This window comes from Elephas maximus, chromosome 12, assembly GCF_024166365.1.
Source record: "Elephas maximus indicus isolate mEleMax1 chromosome 12, mEleMax1 primary haplotype, whole genome shotgun sequence".
NCBI classification, from domain to species: Eukaryota; Metazoa; Chordata; class Mammalia; order Proboscidea; family Elephantidae; genus Elephas; species Elephas maximus.
This window is the reverse complement of record NC_064830.1, coordinates 106,580,556-106,600,006: the sequence shown is the minus strand read 5'-3', so window position 1 is coordinate 106,600,006 and position 19,451 is coordinate 106,580,556. Positions and strand designations below refer to the sequence as shown.

The 19,451-nt window shown below is 44.5% G+C and overlaps 1 protein-coding gene across 4 annotated transcripts in view; it reads left to right on the top strand.

The window, feature by feature from the left end:
* AUTS2 (activator of transcription and developmental regulator AUTS2) overlaps positions 1-19,451 on the top strand; it is a 1,314,883-nt gene that overhangs the window by 144,481 nt on the left and 1,150,951 nt on the right. For 2 of the 4 annotated variants that reach the window (XM_049903251.1, XM_049903250.1), the window contains exon 2: positions 11,325-11,393. The exons of the other annotated variants lie outside the window; for them this stretch is intronic. In XM_049903251.1, the coding sequence (XP_049759208.1) occupies positions 11,325-11,393 (69 nt within the window). The remainder of the gene's footprint in view (positions 1-11,324; positions 11,394-19,451) is intronic. 4 annotated transcript variants of the gene reach the window in all.

Genomic DNA, 19,451 nt, shown 5'->3' with positions numbered 1-19,451 from the left:
TCTCTAGAATACCTATTGCGCTGTAACCACTTAGCACCGCTCATTCCAGGATTCATTTGTGTGCTGTAGACGGTCAGTAAGATTATAAGGGCCCTGAAAGATTTTTATATAAATTGAGGTCTTCTCAGTTGAGTGTCTAACACACTAATTTTCCTCCCTGTTTAAGTGCAGGGGCACGCAATGCGCTGTATTAACCAGGTTCTACATTGATTAGCGGGGCTCGAGGCAGACGGAGTTAGGCACAGGCTGAGGGAGAAGCAGGAAACAGTATAATGAAATGAGAGGGAACAATCATAAAATCGTCCTCTTATTTTATTAAAGCTGTGCATGTTAAACACATTTTCTCTATATTTCAGTCTGTTGATTTCACAGACATTTTAGTGAGAAAATATTTCTGTAATAAATGGAAACCAATTTAAGAAATTGCCATTGAGCTGACGCCATGTGTGTCAGAGTGGAGCTGTGCTCCATAAGGTTTTCAATGGCTGATTTTTTGGAAGTGGGTTGCCAAACCTTTCTTCAGCAGCACCTCGGGATGGACTCAAACCTTCAACCTTTCAATAGAAGACAAGCGCATTACCTGTTTGCACCACCCAGAGGCTCCAAAGAAGTGTCAAGTGGGGTATTTAAAACAATGCAGATTTCCAGGCACCTCCCCTGGAAGCTGTGATTCTGCAGGGCTGGGGTAGCATCCAGGAGTCTGATTCTTATCATCGAGCACATTTGATACTCAGGCAAGTTCATTGTATTCTCCAAAAGGTCTGTTTGTAATCTCAGGTTTCCCCAGATAGTTTGCAGGGTGTGCTTTTCCTCTCTTTGACCCAATAGGATTTTATGAGATGTTTTAAGTAGAACATTTGCAGAAGTCTTTCTGTAGGACTACATTGCTGCTAAAACAGACACTTTGGCTTTTGGATCGATGATGTCTTGGGGCGGGGCTTGGGGGGAAGGAAGCACCTAGATAGGCAGGTGCCCAAAATCTGTCCTTGTGAATGATGGAAGTGGGTGTCACGTCTGGGGACAAAAGGAAGTAACCCATGGGCCCTGTTCAGACACTTGCAGAGTTATCCTCGCGATGGAGGGATCAACTTCTGGGGGTACCACAGAACAGACCTGGGACTGGTGAATGGATGCTGTAGGGCTGAACGTAAAGAAATAGGTACAGTCAAGTAGACAAGTGTACTAGCAGCCTTCATGAGACACTGCTTTTACCTTCTTAGTATTTTTTAGCCTGTGGAACTATTTTTCTCCCAAAAGAAATCTGACTGAGGCCACGAGTGTGTAAAGGAGGAAGAATGGTCTGCTCAGGTGGAAGTGTTGGCGACAGGCATGAGCAGGTTAAGCCACCCTCCTCCCCAGCGCTAGCAGGACCCCTCACCAGAAGCCTTGGGCTCCCCAGAATGTGTCTCCAGACACGAATGTGGTGTGGTGAGTTCTGTACAGTGGGGGGGACTCTGCAACCCCTTGACTTGGATTTTGTGTGCTTGGTAAAGGCCGGGCCTTATCCACTTCACTGCCCTAGACAGCCAGTGTTGTAGGGTCTGCCACAGAGGGCAGGGCTTAGTGAAGTTTGTTGAATGACAGGTAAGAAATTTGAACCTCACATTCAGTGCTAAATGAGATGTCTGAGATCCCTTCTGACTTAGAAAGTCTGTGATAGACGTGCTTCTATGATTCATTATTAGATCTCAGCATGGTGGCTCCAGGACATAAGCCGAGGAGTGCAGAGACTTGGTTGCCTTCAGCACTGGGTCTCCAGCACTGAGAGCAGTGCCTGGCTTTAGTGTGTGCTCAGGTGATTGTGTTGAATACATGCATTTGTTGAAGAAGGTGAAAATTGTTTCAGATGGTTACTTTATGAACCTCTTTGTTGTGCTTGTCCTGGAGAATTCTCATCTTACCACCTATAACCAGTGATCCATGTCCCATCCTACGGCTACCCAGTAACCCAGTGCTGCCATCCGTTTATCCTCTCTCATATCATCTGTGGTTCTCAACTCCTTTCTCATCGTATTTGGGAAAGAAGACTAAGGAGACCGAGGATATTATAGTAAACGAACATCATCTCAGAAAGACAGTGAATTTCCGTAGGTACTCAGACTGGGAAACCATTGGCTGAGCTGATTTGACTTGGCTATTTCCTGTGATTTTCAGTTGTTGTGTTCCTGCTTCAGAGAGAAGAGAATTTGTTGGAGGTTTATGGTCTAGATTAATCGGGATATTTTGTGGAGCCTCTGAAGTTATTATCACTTCATCTTTACCTTTGCCTGCTATTAGGCATGAAAAGCATTTGAATTATTTCAGAGAAGATGTGAATTTGCGGGTGGTTAACCAGTGTCAGCTTAAAGCTGAATAGCATTTTGCATCGCCTTTGCAGCTCGTACATCGTCCACTTCCCTTCCCCGTGAGCAGGCTGTAAGTCAGCAAGGAAGCACCTGCTTCGGGCCGGCCGCTTCTCCTCTTGTGATTTAGACAGCACTCTAGACTCTTTGTGGGCCCGTCTTTGGTTTGGTCTCCAGTAAGCCTCCACCTATGTGGGAAATGAGGAAAAACCTTCAGCTGACTTTTTCCAGGGAGGTTCCAAGGGTTGGTCTGGATGGGAAAGGTCTCAGAGTTACAGTCAGTCCATGAGCCTGTTCATGGCAACCCCATGCACAGTGGAAGAAATGCTGCTCAGACCTGCATCAAACCCATGATCAGTTGTGGATTGGACCATTGTGAACTATAGGGCTTTTATTAACTGGTTTTCAGAAGTAGATTGCCAGGCCTTTTATCCTAGCCTGTCTTAGTCTGGAAGCGCCACTGAAACCTGTTCACCATCATAACAACATGCGAACCAACATAAGCATGGTTTATTTGGCCTATATGGTGTTTTAAAAAATTTGGAAGCAGATGTCAACATTTATGAACCAGGAAATTTCACATAAAAATCCAGATTTAGGGTTATTTTTGGAAAACCAGAAGACCTGGCAGCAACTGGCCATGCTTCATGCCTAGTGCAATTGGTGCTGAGAGCAGGTGTGCAGGGAGAGTACATCCCCCTCTAGAGATGGGGCCTGGGCTTTCCATTTTCCTGCCCTCCTTGTTTTTCCCGTGGCGGGGGTCAGCTTTACTCAAGGTCCTGCATTATAGATATTTGAATTAGTGACAGCTTGCTATAATATGCAAGTGTGTAGATTTTCCTTTCTTAAGCAATACTAACCATTTAATGGTGCCGTGCTAGCATAGTGGTTAAGAGCTCAGCTGCTAACCATAGGGTTGGCAGTTCAAACCCACCAGCTGCTCCTTGGAAAGACTCTGGGGCAGTTCTGTACTGTCCTATAGTGTTGCTACGAGGTGGAACCAACTCAACGGCACCTAACAACAACAACAACCACCATTTAACTCAGTTGTATAGCAACAGTAAGTAACTAACATTTACTGAGCACTTACTGAGGTAGCAGGCAATGTGCTAAGTGCTGTATATGTGTATTTATGTAATCCTCACAATTACTCTAATTTTATGGATGAGGAAATTGAGGTAAACACAGGTTAAATAATATGCTCAAAGTCACCTAGCTAGAAAAAACCATGCAGCGTCAGTATGGAGTGATCTGACTGGAGCTCTTGCTTCACCAGCATTCTTGCTTAGGCCTGACTTCTAAGGCTGACCTGCTTCTCATGCCCGCATCCCCTTCATAACGGTGGGCATCAGCTGAGAATCCCCAGCCTGCTCCCCGTATGGCCACAGCTCCTGTTTGAAAGGCAGCCCCTTGTACAGTACCTATTGATCTCTTCACCCTCCTGTGTTGATCATCCATCCTCTGGTCCTAGGATGCTTATTTATCATGTGTAAAAGCCTTGTTACAGTGAACCCAAACAAGTCATTGACTTTTAAAATTAAATTGCAACAGGTATTGTCAATAGCTAAACTGCTCATTGACAGTGCACTGCTAATTACATTGAGAGAACATCCTGGCTGGATGTATTCTGCCAAATCAAATAGGAAACATTGGCTTTCTACCAACAGATTCATTTTGACTTGTAGAAAGTTTGGGAACCCACAGGTCCCTCACCACTCTCAAAATACTGGGTTTATGGAAACTCATGATTTTTTCGGAGGTTCCTTTCAGCAAAGGGGAATTCTGGGCTCCTCCACTGCCTGCTAAACTAGGAGGGGAAGGCTGTGCCTTTGAAAGGGAGAGGCCTACAGATTTGGGGCAGAGGGATGAGGTTCAGCGCAAGGTTAGTTTCTTTATCTCTGTTACCTTCTTTGTCTGTCTGTCATGTTCTTTGTCTATCTCTCTAAGCCATATCCTTATATCCAGCTTTCTGTATTCCTTGTCTTTCTCCTCCCTTTTCCCTTTGTCATCTCCCTTCTTCCTCCTCCCCTGACTGTAGCATGCATACATATAGAGAGGTGAGAGGGAGGGGGGAGAACACTTGCAGGTGTGAGCACCAGTGAACCCATCACCTTATATTAGGCACTCTTCGTAGTGCTTTACGTGAGTGAATTCACTTGATCCCCACAATGACCCCAAGGGACAGGTACACTGCAGATAAAGAAACTGAGGCACAGAGAGGGTAAAATATTTATTCGAGGTCACATGGTTAGCCTCTTCTGAGAGGGTGAGAGCAGGTAGCCCTGAGTCCGGCCTTCTCACCTCCTGGCTGATGTTGCTTGTGCTCACAAGGCATACAGTTAGGCCCATGTGTCTCTGGGAGCACAGGCTTCCTCTGGAGGCATTGAAAGCAGCATTTTGGTTGGCAGGGCAATTAAGTATGCTAGGTGCACTGTGCTGAGCCCAGGGAGGGAGGGAGGGAGGAATGGAACCTAGTCTTTGCCTGTTACACATGCTTCTTGGTTTGTGGCAAGTGCGATTGACGCCAGAATCAAAATGACTTAAAGCAGCTTCCCTGGAGAAGCACTACTCTAACGTTTTTTTTCCCCTCTTTGCTGCCCCAGGCCCCTTGTGAATAGGATTTAGCTGTGATTCAGCTGGGCTGTTCTTTTGGTACTCAGTGTGGAGGCAGGAGGTGAGGGCTGCTATTAACGGCTTCTTGTTGGCATGCTCCTAATCAGACATCCTGCCGTTATTCCTGTGCGTGAAAGACGCTCCCTGGTGTCCCTGGGTGCTTTTGTTAGGTGTGCTGTACTGGTGGCTTCCTAAGATGGAATGTTTGATTAGGTTCTAGGCTGGGGGGTGGGGGGTTGGATGGGTGGAGGTTGTTAAAAAGCAGTAAGTGAAAGGAAAAGGATATTAAACCAAGCTTCTGATCTTCAGGGGGTGTCTGTGTGGAGGGGACGGGGGAGGGCAGCTCACCAACTTCACCGCCTTCTCTTCCTGCCCTGAAAGACTTACCTCACTAACTAATACACTTCAGGTATTAAAAGTGAAAGAACTGAGAGCTATTTACTAGGCAGCTAAATGCAAATTCTCTTCCCCATTAGTTTTAATTAGGATGAAATCATACATTTAAATAACCACTTCTGTTACTAATAACTAAACTTCTCACTCACTTTGAACCCAGGAAAATGCCTCTTGCTGGTGTGAATGGCCCACCTCTGAGTCACTCTGCACCTGCAAGTTGACGCAGCCGGGTTCCTGATGTGGGCACACACATCTGGGGTTTAGGGGCGTAATGGGCATGGTGAATCTTGGGTATAGGCCTATCTGCCCTCTGCTGTGGGGGACAGACCTGGTAGTCCAACCACAGAATAAAGAGTTTGCAAGTCCAAAATATAAAAAAAACAGAACGACCAAAAACACCAACGTCAGATTGTGCCCTGTTCCAGCCTTCTGTTTCTTCAGGTGTGTAAAGGGCTGTATTTTTAATTAATCCTACTGTCATCTCTTCCATTTAAACAGATGTCATGAACAACAATACGATGTCACTGGCTCAGTTGAAAACGAGCATTTGAGCTGAAAGAATTGTGTCTTTGAGGCTTTTGCCATCCAGATTTGTGCTGATTCCTTACTGTTTCTTTGCTGTAGGGTATGTGGTCTGTTTTGTGAGTGTGGAAGTGTGGAGGTGTGTAGAATGGAGGCTGGTGTGTTTTCTGTGTACAGGGGAGAGGAGGAGGATCAGAAACAGATGAACAGCTTGGCTTCCATCCCTCAGTGGCATAACTAGCTAATGAACAAGAGAACTGCTAAACTCCCAGTCGTCTTCATGGCTAAGAAGGCTTAATAAAGGCTGAGACTGTCTTTAGTGGGCCAATGATATGGGCACACAGTCAGCAGAAGACGTGTAGTTTACAGCAACCTGAAATGGGCCAGAGACATGATTAACTGCCTCTTTGGCTCTGGGGAGGTGTGGCTGGCCCTGTTTGCATCCTTCAGAAATGGGAATTGTGCCAGACACCAGCTAGACTAGACCAGCTGCTGCTTCGATGTTCTGTGGACATGATTGGCTGTAGCTTTTGATCAGGACACTGTTGCTAATGAAGTCTGACCGGCATCATCTAGACAGGAGTGAATGACAGCTGATATGCATGAATTTTTTTGATTGGCAGCATTTGGAACTAGTAACCAGAGAAGGCAGGGGAGAGAAACCAGCTCAGATTGACAAGCACTTATCTTTATTTAATCTACTTCTGAGACACTGCAGTTGAAATTTTAGGCTGTTGGAAGAAAGACACAATTGCGAAACATAATTATGGATTCTTGACAAAAACATACTTAAATCAAAAATGTCTTTCAGTAAGAGACTGATGCATAGAGTCCAGGTGTGAAGTTATTGCTGCTCTACTGGTTGTGAGAAAGAGAGGGCTTTTGCACAAAGATAATTTTTCAGACAGGATTAAAAATGGTGACGGGCTTGGATAGTTCTAGCTATAAAAAAACTCTGATCCTAGTTACAAGCTTTTTGACTTGTCATCCTGCTTGGAAATGTTACCTTTACAGAGGCCAAAAATGAGTACAGTGTATGGAGTGTGACCTGGCTTGGTGATTTCTCATCAAGCTGATCCAATAAGGACTCGAATCTTAAGTCTTCTTGTGCTTTAAGAGAACATGACAAGGCTTGTTGTAGGCTTGTTTCCTGAGGACACACAGGTGATTCCCTGAGAGCTAATTGTGTACAGCATGGTGGTAGCGTTTTTGCCTGTGGACTTGGGAGCTTGGTATCCTGGATTGAATTGCGGCATCACCATTTTTCCCCATGTTCCTTCTTTTTCCACCCTTACCGTGATTTGGTTCTGAAGACATACACTATTCATTTAGTAGTTACCCTTGGAATTAAGCCTCATGTACCTAAAGTCTAAAATCCATATCCATTGGCGAATACAAGCGACTACACTTTAACTCTGATCGCCCCCTCCCAACCTAAATGCTGTTTTTGACTAGTATTTTAGTTTTGCCCTTTTTAAGCACAGAGATTATAGACATTATTATTCTTTTTTACAGGTGATATTTTTGATTTATCTGTATGTGTACCAATTTCTTTGTTCACAGTTCTTGCCTGTCAGATCTTCCTCCAGGTTTCATTTTTCTTTTTTTCCTGCAGTACATGCTTTAGAATTACATTTAGTGAGTGTCTATTAGTAGTAAATGCTCTTTTTTTGTTTATTTAGGATGTCTTTGTTTTGCCTTGTATCTTGAAGGATAGTTTAGCTGGGTATACAATTCTAGGTGGAAGTTGTTCTTCTCTTACTAGATGTTATTCCCAGAGGAACCCTAGCTTTCTCATGATATACTTATCATTCAGATTTCATTTTACCACCCCACCCCACCCAGAATTTCCTTTCCTTTTTTCAAGAGCTCAGCAATATGTTAAAAGTATGTTTGTGGTAAATCTAGCTGTATTGTTGCAGGAAGGCATTTTAGAGTACCTGGCTTGCTGTACTGCCTCCATATTGTGTGGCTTGAGCAAGTTATTTAACCTGCTAGGGTTTTGGTATCTTTGTTTGTAAAATGGTGATATTAATACTTGCCACATAGGACTGTCGTGAGGATTACATGAGTTCATGTCTAAAGCCCTTAGCACTAAGCACAGCATGTTTGCCCATTAAATACTCTTGGCCATTACATTCTCAGAAAAATACTGGGAAAGTTGAAGGCAGTTCAGGTTTAGTTGGGATGTCCACACTTTTCTTTCTATTCCTTCTTTTGTTTCCTTGAAACTTTGATTTCACCGAGATTAGGGTTGGGTGGTAGTAAGCAAAATTTCTAGCTTTGAAAAAAGACAAACTTTGATTCAACTGTGGGTTGATTCAATTTACTATGTGTACCTTTGGCAGGTTATCTCAACTGTCTAAGACTCAGCTTCTTTGCCTATAAAATGGTTGTAATAATACTTCCTGTTTCTCAGGGTTGCTGTCAAGGTTGAATGAGAATACAGGTAAAATCCATAGCAAAACCTCACAGAGCAGGTGGTTAATCATGCTAATTATTTGTTACTTGTATACTGTTTTTAGGACCTGTGCCATTTGGTCATTAAAAGTACCAATGTTACCAGTTTTTCTTTTTCAGTTGTCCTAGCTATTTTTGTTTTTGTATTCCCTAAGTCCATGGAAAGATGGAGTATGTCCTGCACAACTGTCCATTCCGCTGACTGGTAAGGCCTTCTGCAGATTGATGGCTCTGGCTTAGATGCAGAACTTTTATACTTATAGTACTTGTTTTTAGGTGCAAAAATAGCTTTCCAGGTCAGTACTTTGCCACCTGTACGAGTCTCTCTCACTTATTCAAAAATTATCTGCTCTAGTTTTTTTTTTTTTGGTAGCTTTTTGCAAATTACGTAATCTTTCAGTGTCTCAGTGCTCTTGTCTGTAATATGGGGATAGTAATAGTACCTTCCTGTAGTGTTGTTGTGAAGACTAGATGAGTTGATGTATGTAAAGACCTTAGAATGAATAGTGCCTGGCACAAATGAAGTGTCTAGTACTTTAGCTTTCATCATTGTTGTTATTGTGAATAGCCAGGATTGTCTTCTGTGCTCTGCTACTGGCATTTGGAATAAAAAAGGCATTGTTTACTATAGCTCTGTCCTTTATCTATTTACTCCTCAGTGTGTGTGTATTAAGCTTCCACATATAATTTGTCTCGTTTGCTCCTTAATAACATTGTCATGGGTTAAGGAGGACATGCATTTTTTTCAACTTCATTTTTACATACAATAAAATGCACCTGTTCTAAGCGTACACTTCTATGGGCTTTGACAAATATATTTACTTCTGTAACCCTAACCACCACAACAGTCAACGTACAGAACATTTCTGTCACCTCCAGAAGTCCTGATCCTTCCTTTTCAATGCCCTATTGATGCACCTGGCCCTAAGCAGCCACTGGTCTGCTTCCTGTCACTACAGATTCGGGTTTTCTTTTTTAGTATTTTATATAAATGGGACTATATATTACGTGCTCTTTTACGTCTGACATCTTTCTCTTAGCATAATTATTTTCAGTTGTCATTTATGTTGTCACGTGTATCAGGGGTTTGTTCCTTTTTATTGCTGTGTGATATCTCATTGTATGGATGTACTACAATGTATCTAACCCTTCTGTTGGGGGCTTTTGGGTGGTTTTCCAGTTTGGGGCTATTACAAGTAAAGCTGCTGTGAACATCCATGTACAAGTCTTCCTGTAAATGTATTTTCATTTCTCTTGGATGAAAACCTAGGAATAGAGTTGCCAGGTCTTAAGGAACATGTATTTTAACCCTTTTTACTGATGCTGAGGAGCTTAGAGAGATGGGATTGACCAACGTCACACAGCCAGAAAGCCACCATGTCTGGGTTAGCATTTGATTATTCCTCTCCTGATTTCTCTTCAGGGTTCATCCCATTAAACCAGTGATTTTCACACTTTCAGAGCACCAGGACTCTTTTTCTAATAAAATTTTGGTCAGGATCTCTATACACAAACCAGATAGATGAAAGAGATAGTCTACTCAGAATGTTCAAATGGTCACTCTTCTCCTGCTTTCCTGTTGAGCACCCACGTTCTTCTTATCAAATGCATTTTGCAAAGTGCTGCACTGTGTTAGACTACTTCTTGAGAGCAGAGTCCTGCCCCCCTCCCCGCCCCATCTGTTCCTTAAACGGCTTTTCTTTGTCTCTATTGCCTTATTGTTTAAGAACAAGCCATTGGGCATTTACCTTTGTATTCTGGTGTTGCAGAGAGCAAGAAACTCTTGGGCTCATAAAAACAAACAAAAAAGAAAACAACACACACACAGTACATAGACTGGGTACTATTCTCACAAGGGATGAGAATAATACAGTGCCGTCCCCTGTTGCTGTAAATCACTTCTCGTGGTGCACTGCCTTGATCCAAAGGGCTGTTCAGGGAATGTAGGGCCAGAGAAGTACATTCACACTCTTAGGCCGTTTACCCATGTCTCCTGGTACTGTTTACAGATGGAGTGGATGCCAGTATGTTCCGTTGCTCTATTCTGGAGTAGTGATTTTCATCTTGTGTTACCAGAGCCCAGGTTATGAAATTTGAAATGCACGTTGCCTCCTTGCACTGTTACAACTGTATCAGAGCATTTTAATCAGCTTGCCTTCACTGGAGTGCACAGTTTTTCTTCTCATCACATCTGCAGGCTTTCAAGTTTACAGACATGATCTCCTTGGCTAGACTAATATTACTTGGCCATTCTTGCATGCAAATTTAAAATTTAATATCTTGCTGCAGGTCTGTTGAATTTTATGCAAATTCCAATATAGATTATATTTTGGAGCTGTAAATTAGAAATTACATTTGGGGGAAAGTAATATTTGTATGGATTTAGAAAAAGTAATCTTGCAGTTTACATGGTACATGACATTTCTTCCAAAGAAATGGTATTTTGAGTATTCTCTGTGGGTTTAGAAATTGCATTGTCCACTTGTGTTATAGCTGATGAAAAGACAAAAGCAATGGCAGACCCTGTATCCACATTTCTTATGATGTTTGGCTATTTGCCTATTCTAAGCCATTTGAGATTAATTGGGGTCTCCCATTTATTCATTCATTGAACATGTGGTTATGTATGCTTAATTGGTACCTGACTCTACTCTTGGCTTTGATGGTGTAGTAGCAAACACAACAGTCCCTGCCCTTATGAAACTTACTCTTATTTGGGTGAAACAGTCCATAAACAAATAAGCAATTAACTATTTAGTATATCTGATGGTGATACATGCTACAGAGAAAAATAATGCAGGGTTTGGGAATAAGGGAGCGCTGGGATGGAGGTTCTAGTTACTGTTTTAAGTGGTCTGGGACGGCTTCACTATGCAAAGACCTGAAGAGGAAAGGGATGAGCTGTGCAACTTTTCTTAGGAGAATATCACTCCAGGAGGAGAGAATGCTAAGTAAAAATGTCCTAAGGTGGTACCCCTTACCATGTTTCAGGAGCAGCACGGACAGTGCAGAGTGGGAGGTAGACGTGGAACAGACAGAGGTAGAAGAATACAGAGAGAGGTTAGTAGCGGGCTAGGGTTGAGTGTTGGGGAGGCTGTCACAGATCATACAGGGTCTTGTAGGTACTATAAGGACTTCGGCCTTTGCTCTGAGTGAGTTGGGCAGTCCTGGGCAGGGGACACTGCGTAGACTCTGACCACTGTGTTGGAAGTGGGGTCTCTGCCAGGGCTTCGAACCAGTTCTGTCATGGCCGATGGAGCAAAAAAAGAACAGACCTGTATTTTTTCAGTTTTGGGTGATTCAGCATGGTAACCGAAATGAGAAAAATTACAGGTTAAATCCCTGAAACGGGAGACTCGAAGAGGTGTAGTGAGCCCTTTCAGGAGGCTGAGTGTGAGACTGGATTATTGGCAGGACTGTAGAGAATGACACATATTGAAAGCTGCATGGTCGGCCGCCATCTTTGAGTGGGGCACTGCTGTTTCCAGCTATGGTCAAAATCCAGTGGGCAAGAGATTTGGTTGCTATGCAGCACATACACTGCCCTTGTTTTCTAAGAGAGAGATGAAGTCTCTAGCAGGGCTTTGATCCATAATTTTTCGTGTTCTGGTTTAGTAATGCTTCCTCGGCCATAATTCAGCTGGGCAGAGCCAGTTTGAAGCCCCGGTTTATGGGGACAAATGCAAATTTTCAGGTGGTGGAAACGGAACATCATCTTTAGCCCTTGTAAGCCTAGGCCTTAGATGCTGACCACAGAAGGCCAATTGCCAAATAGAAGCTAGACTTGGATGGCAGAGTCATGCATTGTTGGCATTTTAGTTGTCTTTGAGTATCCCCAAGATTCTTTGCCTGTGGCAGAAGCCTAACCGTATGCATTGCTGGGGCCCACCAGTCTACAGTTTGACAAGTCCTGCAGGTGATTCTGATGTGCTGTTAAAACACAGAATGCTGGACCCCACCCCTGGAGCTTCTGATTCAGGGAGTTGGGGGTAGAGCCCGAGAATTTGTTTTCTTTACAAGTTCCCAGGTGATGCCAATGCTGCTGGCCCAGGGACTGTATACTTTGAGAACCACTGTTGTAGTGAATAGGAACTTTCTGCTCTTTTGCCTTATAAAATAAAGGGTGGGAGCCTGGGCTCTGAGCCAAACTTCCTGGGTTTAAATCCCAGCTGTACCATTTACTTGTGATATGACCTTGAACAGAGCATTAGAATGGTGCCTGGCACAAAGTAAATTCTCAGTAAATGCTACCTATTATAGTGTGGTATATAAGTATGAAATGATGTGATGGAAATAAAGCATGAATAGTTTGCTGGAGGTAAGCTCTGGACTGTGGGCTTCATAGACGTGGTCTAGTTTTGTTGTCAGAGTGGCCTGTGGGGTATTAATAGCTCTGTTTTACATGTGGGGAAGTGGCCTGTTCAAGATCATGCAAGTAGTAAGTAGCAAAGGTGGATTTCAACTCTGGTCTCTGGCTCTAAAGCCTGAGATTTACCTCTGTGTGTACTGCCTTGTAGAACTGAATTGACTCACACAGATTGAGCTTCAGATCTGAGACTTGCCACTTTGTGTGTGTGTGTGTGTGAACATGTGTGTACGAGCCAGACCCGTATGACCCAGAGATTGATTATTTTGGTACGTTTTTAATTTATTGTACTTCAGGTGAAAGTTTACAGAGCAAATTAGTTTCCCATTAAACAATTAATATACATATTATTTTGTGACATTGGTTGCCAACCCCACAACATGTCCACACTCTCCCCTTTTCGACTTCGGGTTTCCCATTTCCGTTCGTCCGGCTTTCCTGTCCCCTCCTGCCTTCTTGTCCTTGTCCCTGGACCGGTGTGCCCATTTAGTCTCATATACATGGTTGAACTGTGTGTGTTATTGTTTGTTTTATAGGCCTGTCTAATTTTTGGCTGAAGGGTGAACCTCAGGAGTGACTTCAGTACTGAGTTAAAAGGTGCCCGGGGGCCATACTCTCAGGGTTTCTCTAGTCTTTGTCAGACCAGTAAGTCTGGTCATCTTTTTGTGAGTTAGAATTTTGTTCTACATTTTTCTCTAGCTCTGTCCAGGACCCTCTATTGTAATCCCTGTCAGAGAAGTCATTGGTGGTAGCTGGGTACCCTCTAGTTGTGCTGGGCTCAGTCTGGTAGAGGCTGTGGTAGTTGTGTTCCATTAGTCCTTTGTACTAATCTTTCTCTTGTGTCTTTGGTTTTCTTCATTCTGTCTTGCTCCAGATGTGGTGGGGGCCAGTAGACATATCTTAGATGGCTGCTCAGAAGCTTCTAAGACCCCAGACACTACTCACCAAAGTAGGATGTAGAACATCATCTTTGTAGACTGTGTTATGCTAGCTGAGCTAGATGTCCCCAGACCGTGGTCCCCAGCCCTCAGCCCAGTAACTTGGTCCCTCAGGGAGTTTGGCTGTGTCTTTGAAACTTCCATGCCTTTGCCTTGGTCAGGTTGTGCTGACTTCCCCAGTATTGTGAACTGTCTTACCCTTCATCAAAATTACCATTTATCTATTGTCTAGTTAGTGTTTTTCGCTCCCCACCCCTTGGTAAGTTTTTAAGATTTCTGTTAGGATACTCTTCTCATCTGTAAAATTGGGATGAAACATGCAGAATTCACAGGGTTTCTGTACTGAGAAGGAGCCCTGGTGGTGCAGTGGTTAGGCTCTCAGCTACTAACTGGAAAGTTGCTAGTTTGAACCCACCCATTGGCTCTGAGGGAAGATTACATCCTAGGAAACCCTACAGGGCAGTTCTTCGCTGTCACATGGGGTTGCTGTGAGTCAGAATCGACTGGATGGCATCTAATACAACAATAAAAATGTCTGCACTGCGTATGAAGTGGTTTAGCATTGTTAGTTATTTTCGTTCCCAATTAGAAAGATTTTAGAGCCCTTTCCAATCTAGATAGAATGTCTTTATGAATTTTTCTTTAGAGTTCTTTTTAAGAATGGGTATTTCCTAATAGGAGACTTGAGTTATTGAATTTTGTGTGAAGAGGATTCTTGTCATCAAGGTCTAGCTTGGGGGGAAGATATGTTTCTTTGAAAACAGCCTTTGCTGCTTGGTACTTGAGGTGTCTTACCTCGGGGAGTTCACATACTGTGAGGATAAGGCTTTCCCAGATAAGGCATCTATCTGTACATGGGAATGATGTAGGTAGGAAAGTGGGCCTGTGGGGGTTGGAGGGACCACAGCTGAAGATATATAGACAATTTCAAGGAATTCTCATCAAATGCAGAGCAAAAAGGCACAAATGCTATTAAAATAAAAGTATGGCACTTGGGCCAGGCAGGCAGCCCTGACCATCCCTGAGGGTAGCGCTGCCTGTAGAGTGATTCGGATTCTTAGGGAAGATCCAGCCACCGGAAAGAAGCACACAGGCTTGTTGCTATCCTTTTAAGAGAAGAAGGAAATAATGCTCTTGTTTAGTTTTATTAAAATAGTCACTTAGGGGTAAGTTATTTGGAAAAAAATCACCGATGTGGTACAAATAACCGTATTCCTCAGTGATGAGATTCCCCCACTGAGGAGGCAGTGGGATTAGGTGAAAAGAGCATGGACCTTGGTGACAGATACCTTGGCTAGAGGCACCGTCACCCTAGACAAGATTGTTGGTGCCCCTGAGACCCAGCCTCTCTGTCCGCCAATTGGGAACACAGTAAAACCTGAGGAGTTGTTAGGATGAAATGAAATGGCGTATGTAGTGCACCTAGTTCATACAGTGATGAGGCTGGTGGAGGTCAGGCACCTGAAGGTCAGAGAGTGTGCCTCAGGATACATTTCCCGTTTATCTGCCTGTATTCCTGTGAATCCACTGCCTCTGTGTTAAATAACTGCTTTATTGAGATACAATCCACATACCATACAATTCACATATTTAAAATACACAATTTGATGGTTATATGTTATGTATGGTCACATGTATGTGTAACCATCAACACAGTCAATTTTAGAACATTTTCATGACCTCGAAAGGCAGCTGCCACCTTTCTGTAGGCCCTGCCTTCCTTCTCTTCCCTTTTCTGTTTTCAGCTGTGAGCTAGACTGATTTGCCTGTTGCTGGATCATGAGATCCAAATTCCTTGAATTTCCCTGTCCAGTCCAGTTGCTCTCTAGTTGACTTGGCTCATGATGACCCCATGTGTGTCAGAATAGAACTGTACTCCATAGGGTTTTCAGTGGCTGATTTCTTCAGAAGTAGATCACTAGGCCTTTCTTTGAAGGCACCTTTGGGTGGCCTCAGCCCTCCAACCTCTTGGTTAACAGCTGAGCCTGTTAAGCATTTATACCACCCTGTAAATAGCTAGTTTAGCTTTCCTCACCCTAAAGTACTTGTTTCTTAGGGCGTTGAAGTAGTTGCTGAACCAATATGAGGGCTCACCATTTTGCACTTTGCGGCCGTTCACATGGCAGCTTTATTCAAAACCGTTCCTGAACTGCTTAAGTTATTTGTTTTATACAAAAACAGTTCTCCGTGGCTGCGGCTTCTCTGCTGCCATGTTGACAAATGTTGCTTCTGGTGAAATACACAAAAATAAATAACAGCAAGGGAGAAGGGAACACAGAGCGAAGTGAATTCATTTTGCTTCTTGAGTGCCATTCTCATTTGTTTTAAAAACCACCCTGGCTTTACAGGCAGGAGAGGAGGAGGCAGGGGAACTGCGTGGGAAGAATGGGTCACACTGGGTTCTTTGATTGACCTTGAAGGGGCAGGTTGAACAGACTAGTGGGGAAGTTTCTTGAATGCAGGGCCTGGGAATGAGGAAGGGTTTACTAGGAATCTGAATAGCTTGCAGATGTTCGTATTGTGACGATAACCTTCATTTGTTCCATGAACCTTTAGAGTTCATTTGGTCGCATTCGCTCGTTTGCTCATCCTGTGTGTGATGAGACTTAAAGTGTAAGGCCTGCTGACCTCGTAGTAAATGACCGGACCATTTGTGGGTTTGTGTGTACTCGTGTGGAGGGTCTGTTTTGGGAACTGGGAGCAGCAGTGGTGTGAGAGTGTTGGGGTTCAGACTGAAAAAGTCTGACCTAAGTTAGATGGCTGTGAGGGGATGCTAGCAAGTATTGATAAACATTGTCCTCTTGCTGTCAAGTGGATTCGGACTCAGAGCAGCCCCACAGGGACTCCAAGGCTGTAAGTCTCTACAGAAGGAGGCTGCTGCCTCTTTCTCCAGAGGGGCCAGCGGTGGTTCACCACCGACCTTTCGGTTAGCAGCTGATCACTTTAACCCTGTGCCCCCAGGACTCGTTGATGTATTTCCACAGGGGTGACCTACGTTGGGTGACCCACAGAGGCTGATGGTCTCACCTCCATTTTATCGACCCGGGAGAACAGCGTTCTGGTACTTACTTGTCAGATGTCACAGGGAAATTAAGGAGTGGAATAACGCTGAAACCCAGTGCTTCCAGACTACGCGCAGTCTGGAAGTTACGCGCTCCACTACTAAACCCAAAGGTTGGGGGTCTGAGCCCAACCAAAGGCACCTCGGAAGAAAGACCTGGTGGTCTGCTTCTGCAGGAAGGTCACAGCCTCGAGAGCCCCGTAGAGCGCGGTTCTGCCCCGCACACACGGGGTCGTCAGGGGTTGGAATCGATTCAGTAGCAACTGGTTTGGTTTTTTGATTTAAAAAGCAGTAGAAAGTATGGAAGGAAAAAATGGGGAGGGCCATTGGAAAGCAGGCCCCAAACATTTTGTTTAGAAAAATGAGTTGCACATCTTCTTTTTTGAGGCTTTTTATTAACAGAAAATCCCAGGGAAACTGAAGTGACACAGAAAGCACACAGGAAGCCTTGTTTTGGGTATGTGGGTGAGTTAAAGCGATCACCAGACCGGTTACTGTCGAGAAGAGGAACTTCCCCTGCGCGCTTCGGAAGCGTCTTGGTGAGCACGTTGACGAAGCAGTGGCTGAGGAATACCGGCCGAACTGGCGGCCTGGCTCAGCGAGGAGGGGTGGGCATCCAGTCCAGGTCTTGCAGGTTGATTCTGCCCTTTTACATGGTTTATCTCCTAAATAGTCTGTTTAAAAAATTTTTTAAAGTCTCTTGCTACCAGAGGGTGCCTCCGGGGAGGAGAGGTGGCGAAACGAGAGTGAGGTAGAGGAACTTAATTCTCCGTAGCACCTTTTGATTTTTGTTACATGTCCTATTGCATGCGATGCAAGGGAGGGGGCAGGCCGTGTGGCCAGGTGGAGGGAAGGAAGCACGGCCCAAAGGATGGATTGTTTGTCCGAACTTCAGGCCTTTACTCATTAGTGGCTGAGCCTGCAGGGTTGTTTCTCAGAATGCAGACTTCTTCAGTCACGGGGAAAGAGACGTGTAACAGACGCCTGCGCACTGTACTGCATCGGCAGATGTATCACAGGTACTGTCATGAAGAACTGCAGGATGGTGTTCAGGAATGCAAGTGTCTGAGACTCCAGATTGCCTGGCTTTGAACCCTGTCTTTACCACTTAATGGCTGGCTGTGGCCTTGGACCTTAGTCTTTTTGTGTCCCTGATACCTCATTTTAAAAGTGATGGTTATAACAGTCCTTGTGGAGTTGCAAGGATTAAATGTGTTACTTGATTCACATGAAGTTCTTGTCACAGTGCCCATCACACAGTGCTCACTGATAGTTAATTAAGGTGACGATCATCGCAGGTGCTCAATTTCCTCGTCTGTTCTCTGCCCCTTTCTTCGCTGTGTGCCCCCTCCCCAGGCGCCCGGAGAATGCCTCTCTACTGCCTTGGGGGCCTTCCCCTGAGTTTAGCTAGTCTGGCACTGGCTCCTTGGAGTGCTGTTCTCTAGCAAGAGCAGGGCTGTTTGGACCACTGGGAGAGGGAGCAGGTTGGGGTGGGCCCTGGCTGTCTGTCGAGGTGTTCTGTCTCCCAGTGGGAGGAAAAGCGGCTTGTCAGAACACAGATTTGGCTTGCCTAGGTTTCCTGCTGTACAGATGGGGCCTGGAGTCTCCCTGGGCCCCTTGTCATGGATCCAAGCCGAGGCTGTCGCTTGCTGAGCCAGGAGTAATACAAAAATTAGTCTTTTTCTTCTTTATACTAAGCTCTAATCAATCTACAGTTAACTGTGTATCTAATTTCTGAACCAGAGGCTGTGAATAACTGCCCCTGAATGTGTTTGCCAATACAAGGATAAGTTTAAGGCTTTTAATCAATGCCGCTTGCACTCAGTATTTAAGGTCAGAATCATGTGTGAGACTTATTTTGATCAGGGTAATTGTTGGGTTAAAAATGAATGGTTTTTGAAGTTGTGACACTCGCGGGTGACCATAGTGAATTAATCTTTGAGAGGATGGAAAACTGTCAATTTCGTAAGTGTCCTGTGTTCTCTAGTTGTCCTTTAGGTCGCTTATGGATAAATACGACTTTTAGGAAGAAGGCATTCTTTACCAATGGGAAAAGAGATATGCCTTTTAGGAGGAAGGCATTTTTTATCAATGGAAAAAGAGATAAGAGACTAATAAATTTCTAAGGAGTCAGTGATGGAAGAAGAGAGGGGAAAATGGAAAGGAAGCTGAGTGTTTTGGGTCTGCGTTGAGCTCCGGGGCTGGAGCTGTGGCTGCTGTTTGTGTTGCAGGTAATATTAATGTATAATTGTGTGTCTCTCTCATGCCTTTCTCCCAAGAAGCCATGTTTCCTGACCAAAGATTATGTGTTGCCTAGAGGAAAGTATAAAACCCATCGCCACTGAGTCAGTGCCAGCTCACGGTGACCGTGTAGGACAGAGCGGAGCTGCTGCAGAGGGCTCCACGCTGTAAATCTTCCTGGCAGCAGACTGCTGCGTCCTTCTCCTGAGGAGCTGGCGAGTCCCAGCTGCTGACCCTTCAGTTGGCAGCCGAGTGCTTAGCCGTGGTGCCATCAAACCTTTGGCTTCGTTGAACGCCTTAGAGCAAGTTACTCAGTCTCTTGGATCCTCAGTTTTTGTAACTATATAACGGAAGAATCGTGACCCCACACGTGAGACCGTGAAGCCCCGAATCTCGTACACGTTCCGTCCCGTTCCCAGTAGCTGTGGAGTCGTGTCTGACTCACGGCAACCCCGTGAGTTTCAGAGCAGAGCGGTGCCCCGTAGGGTTTTCAGAAGGAGGTCACCAGATCT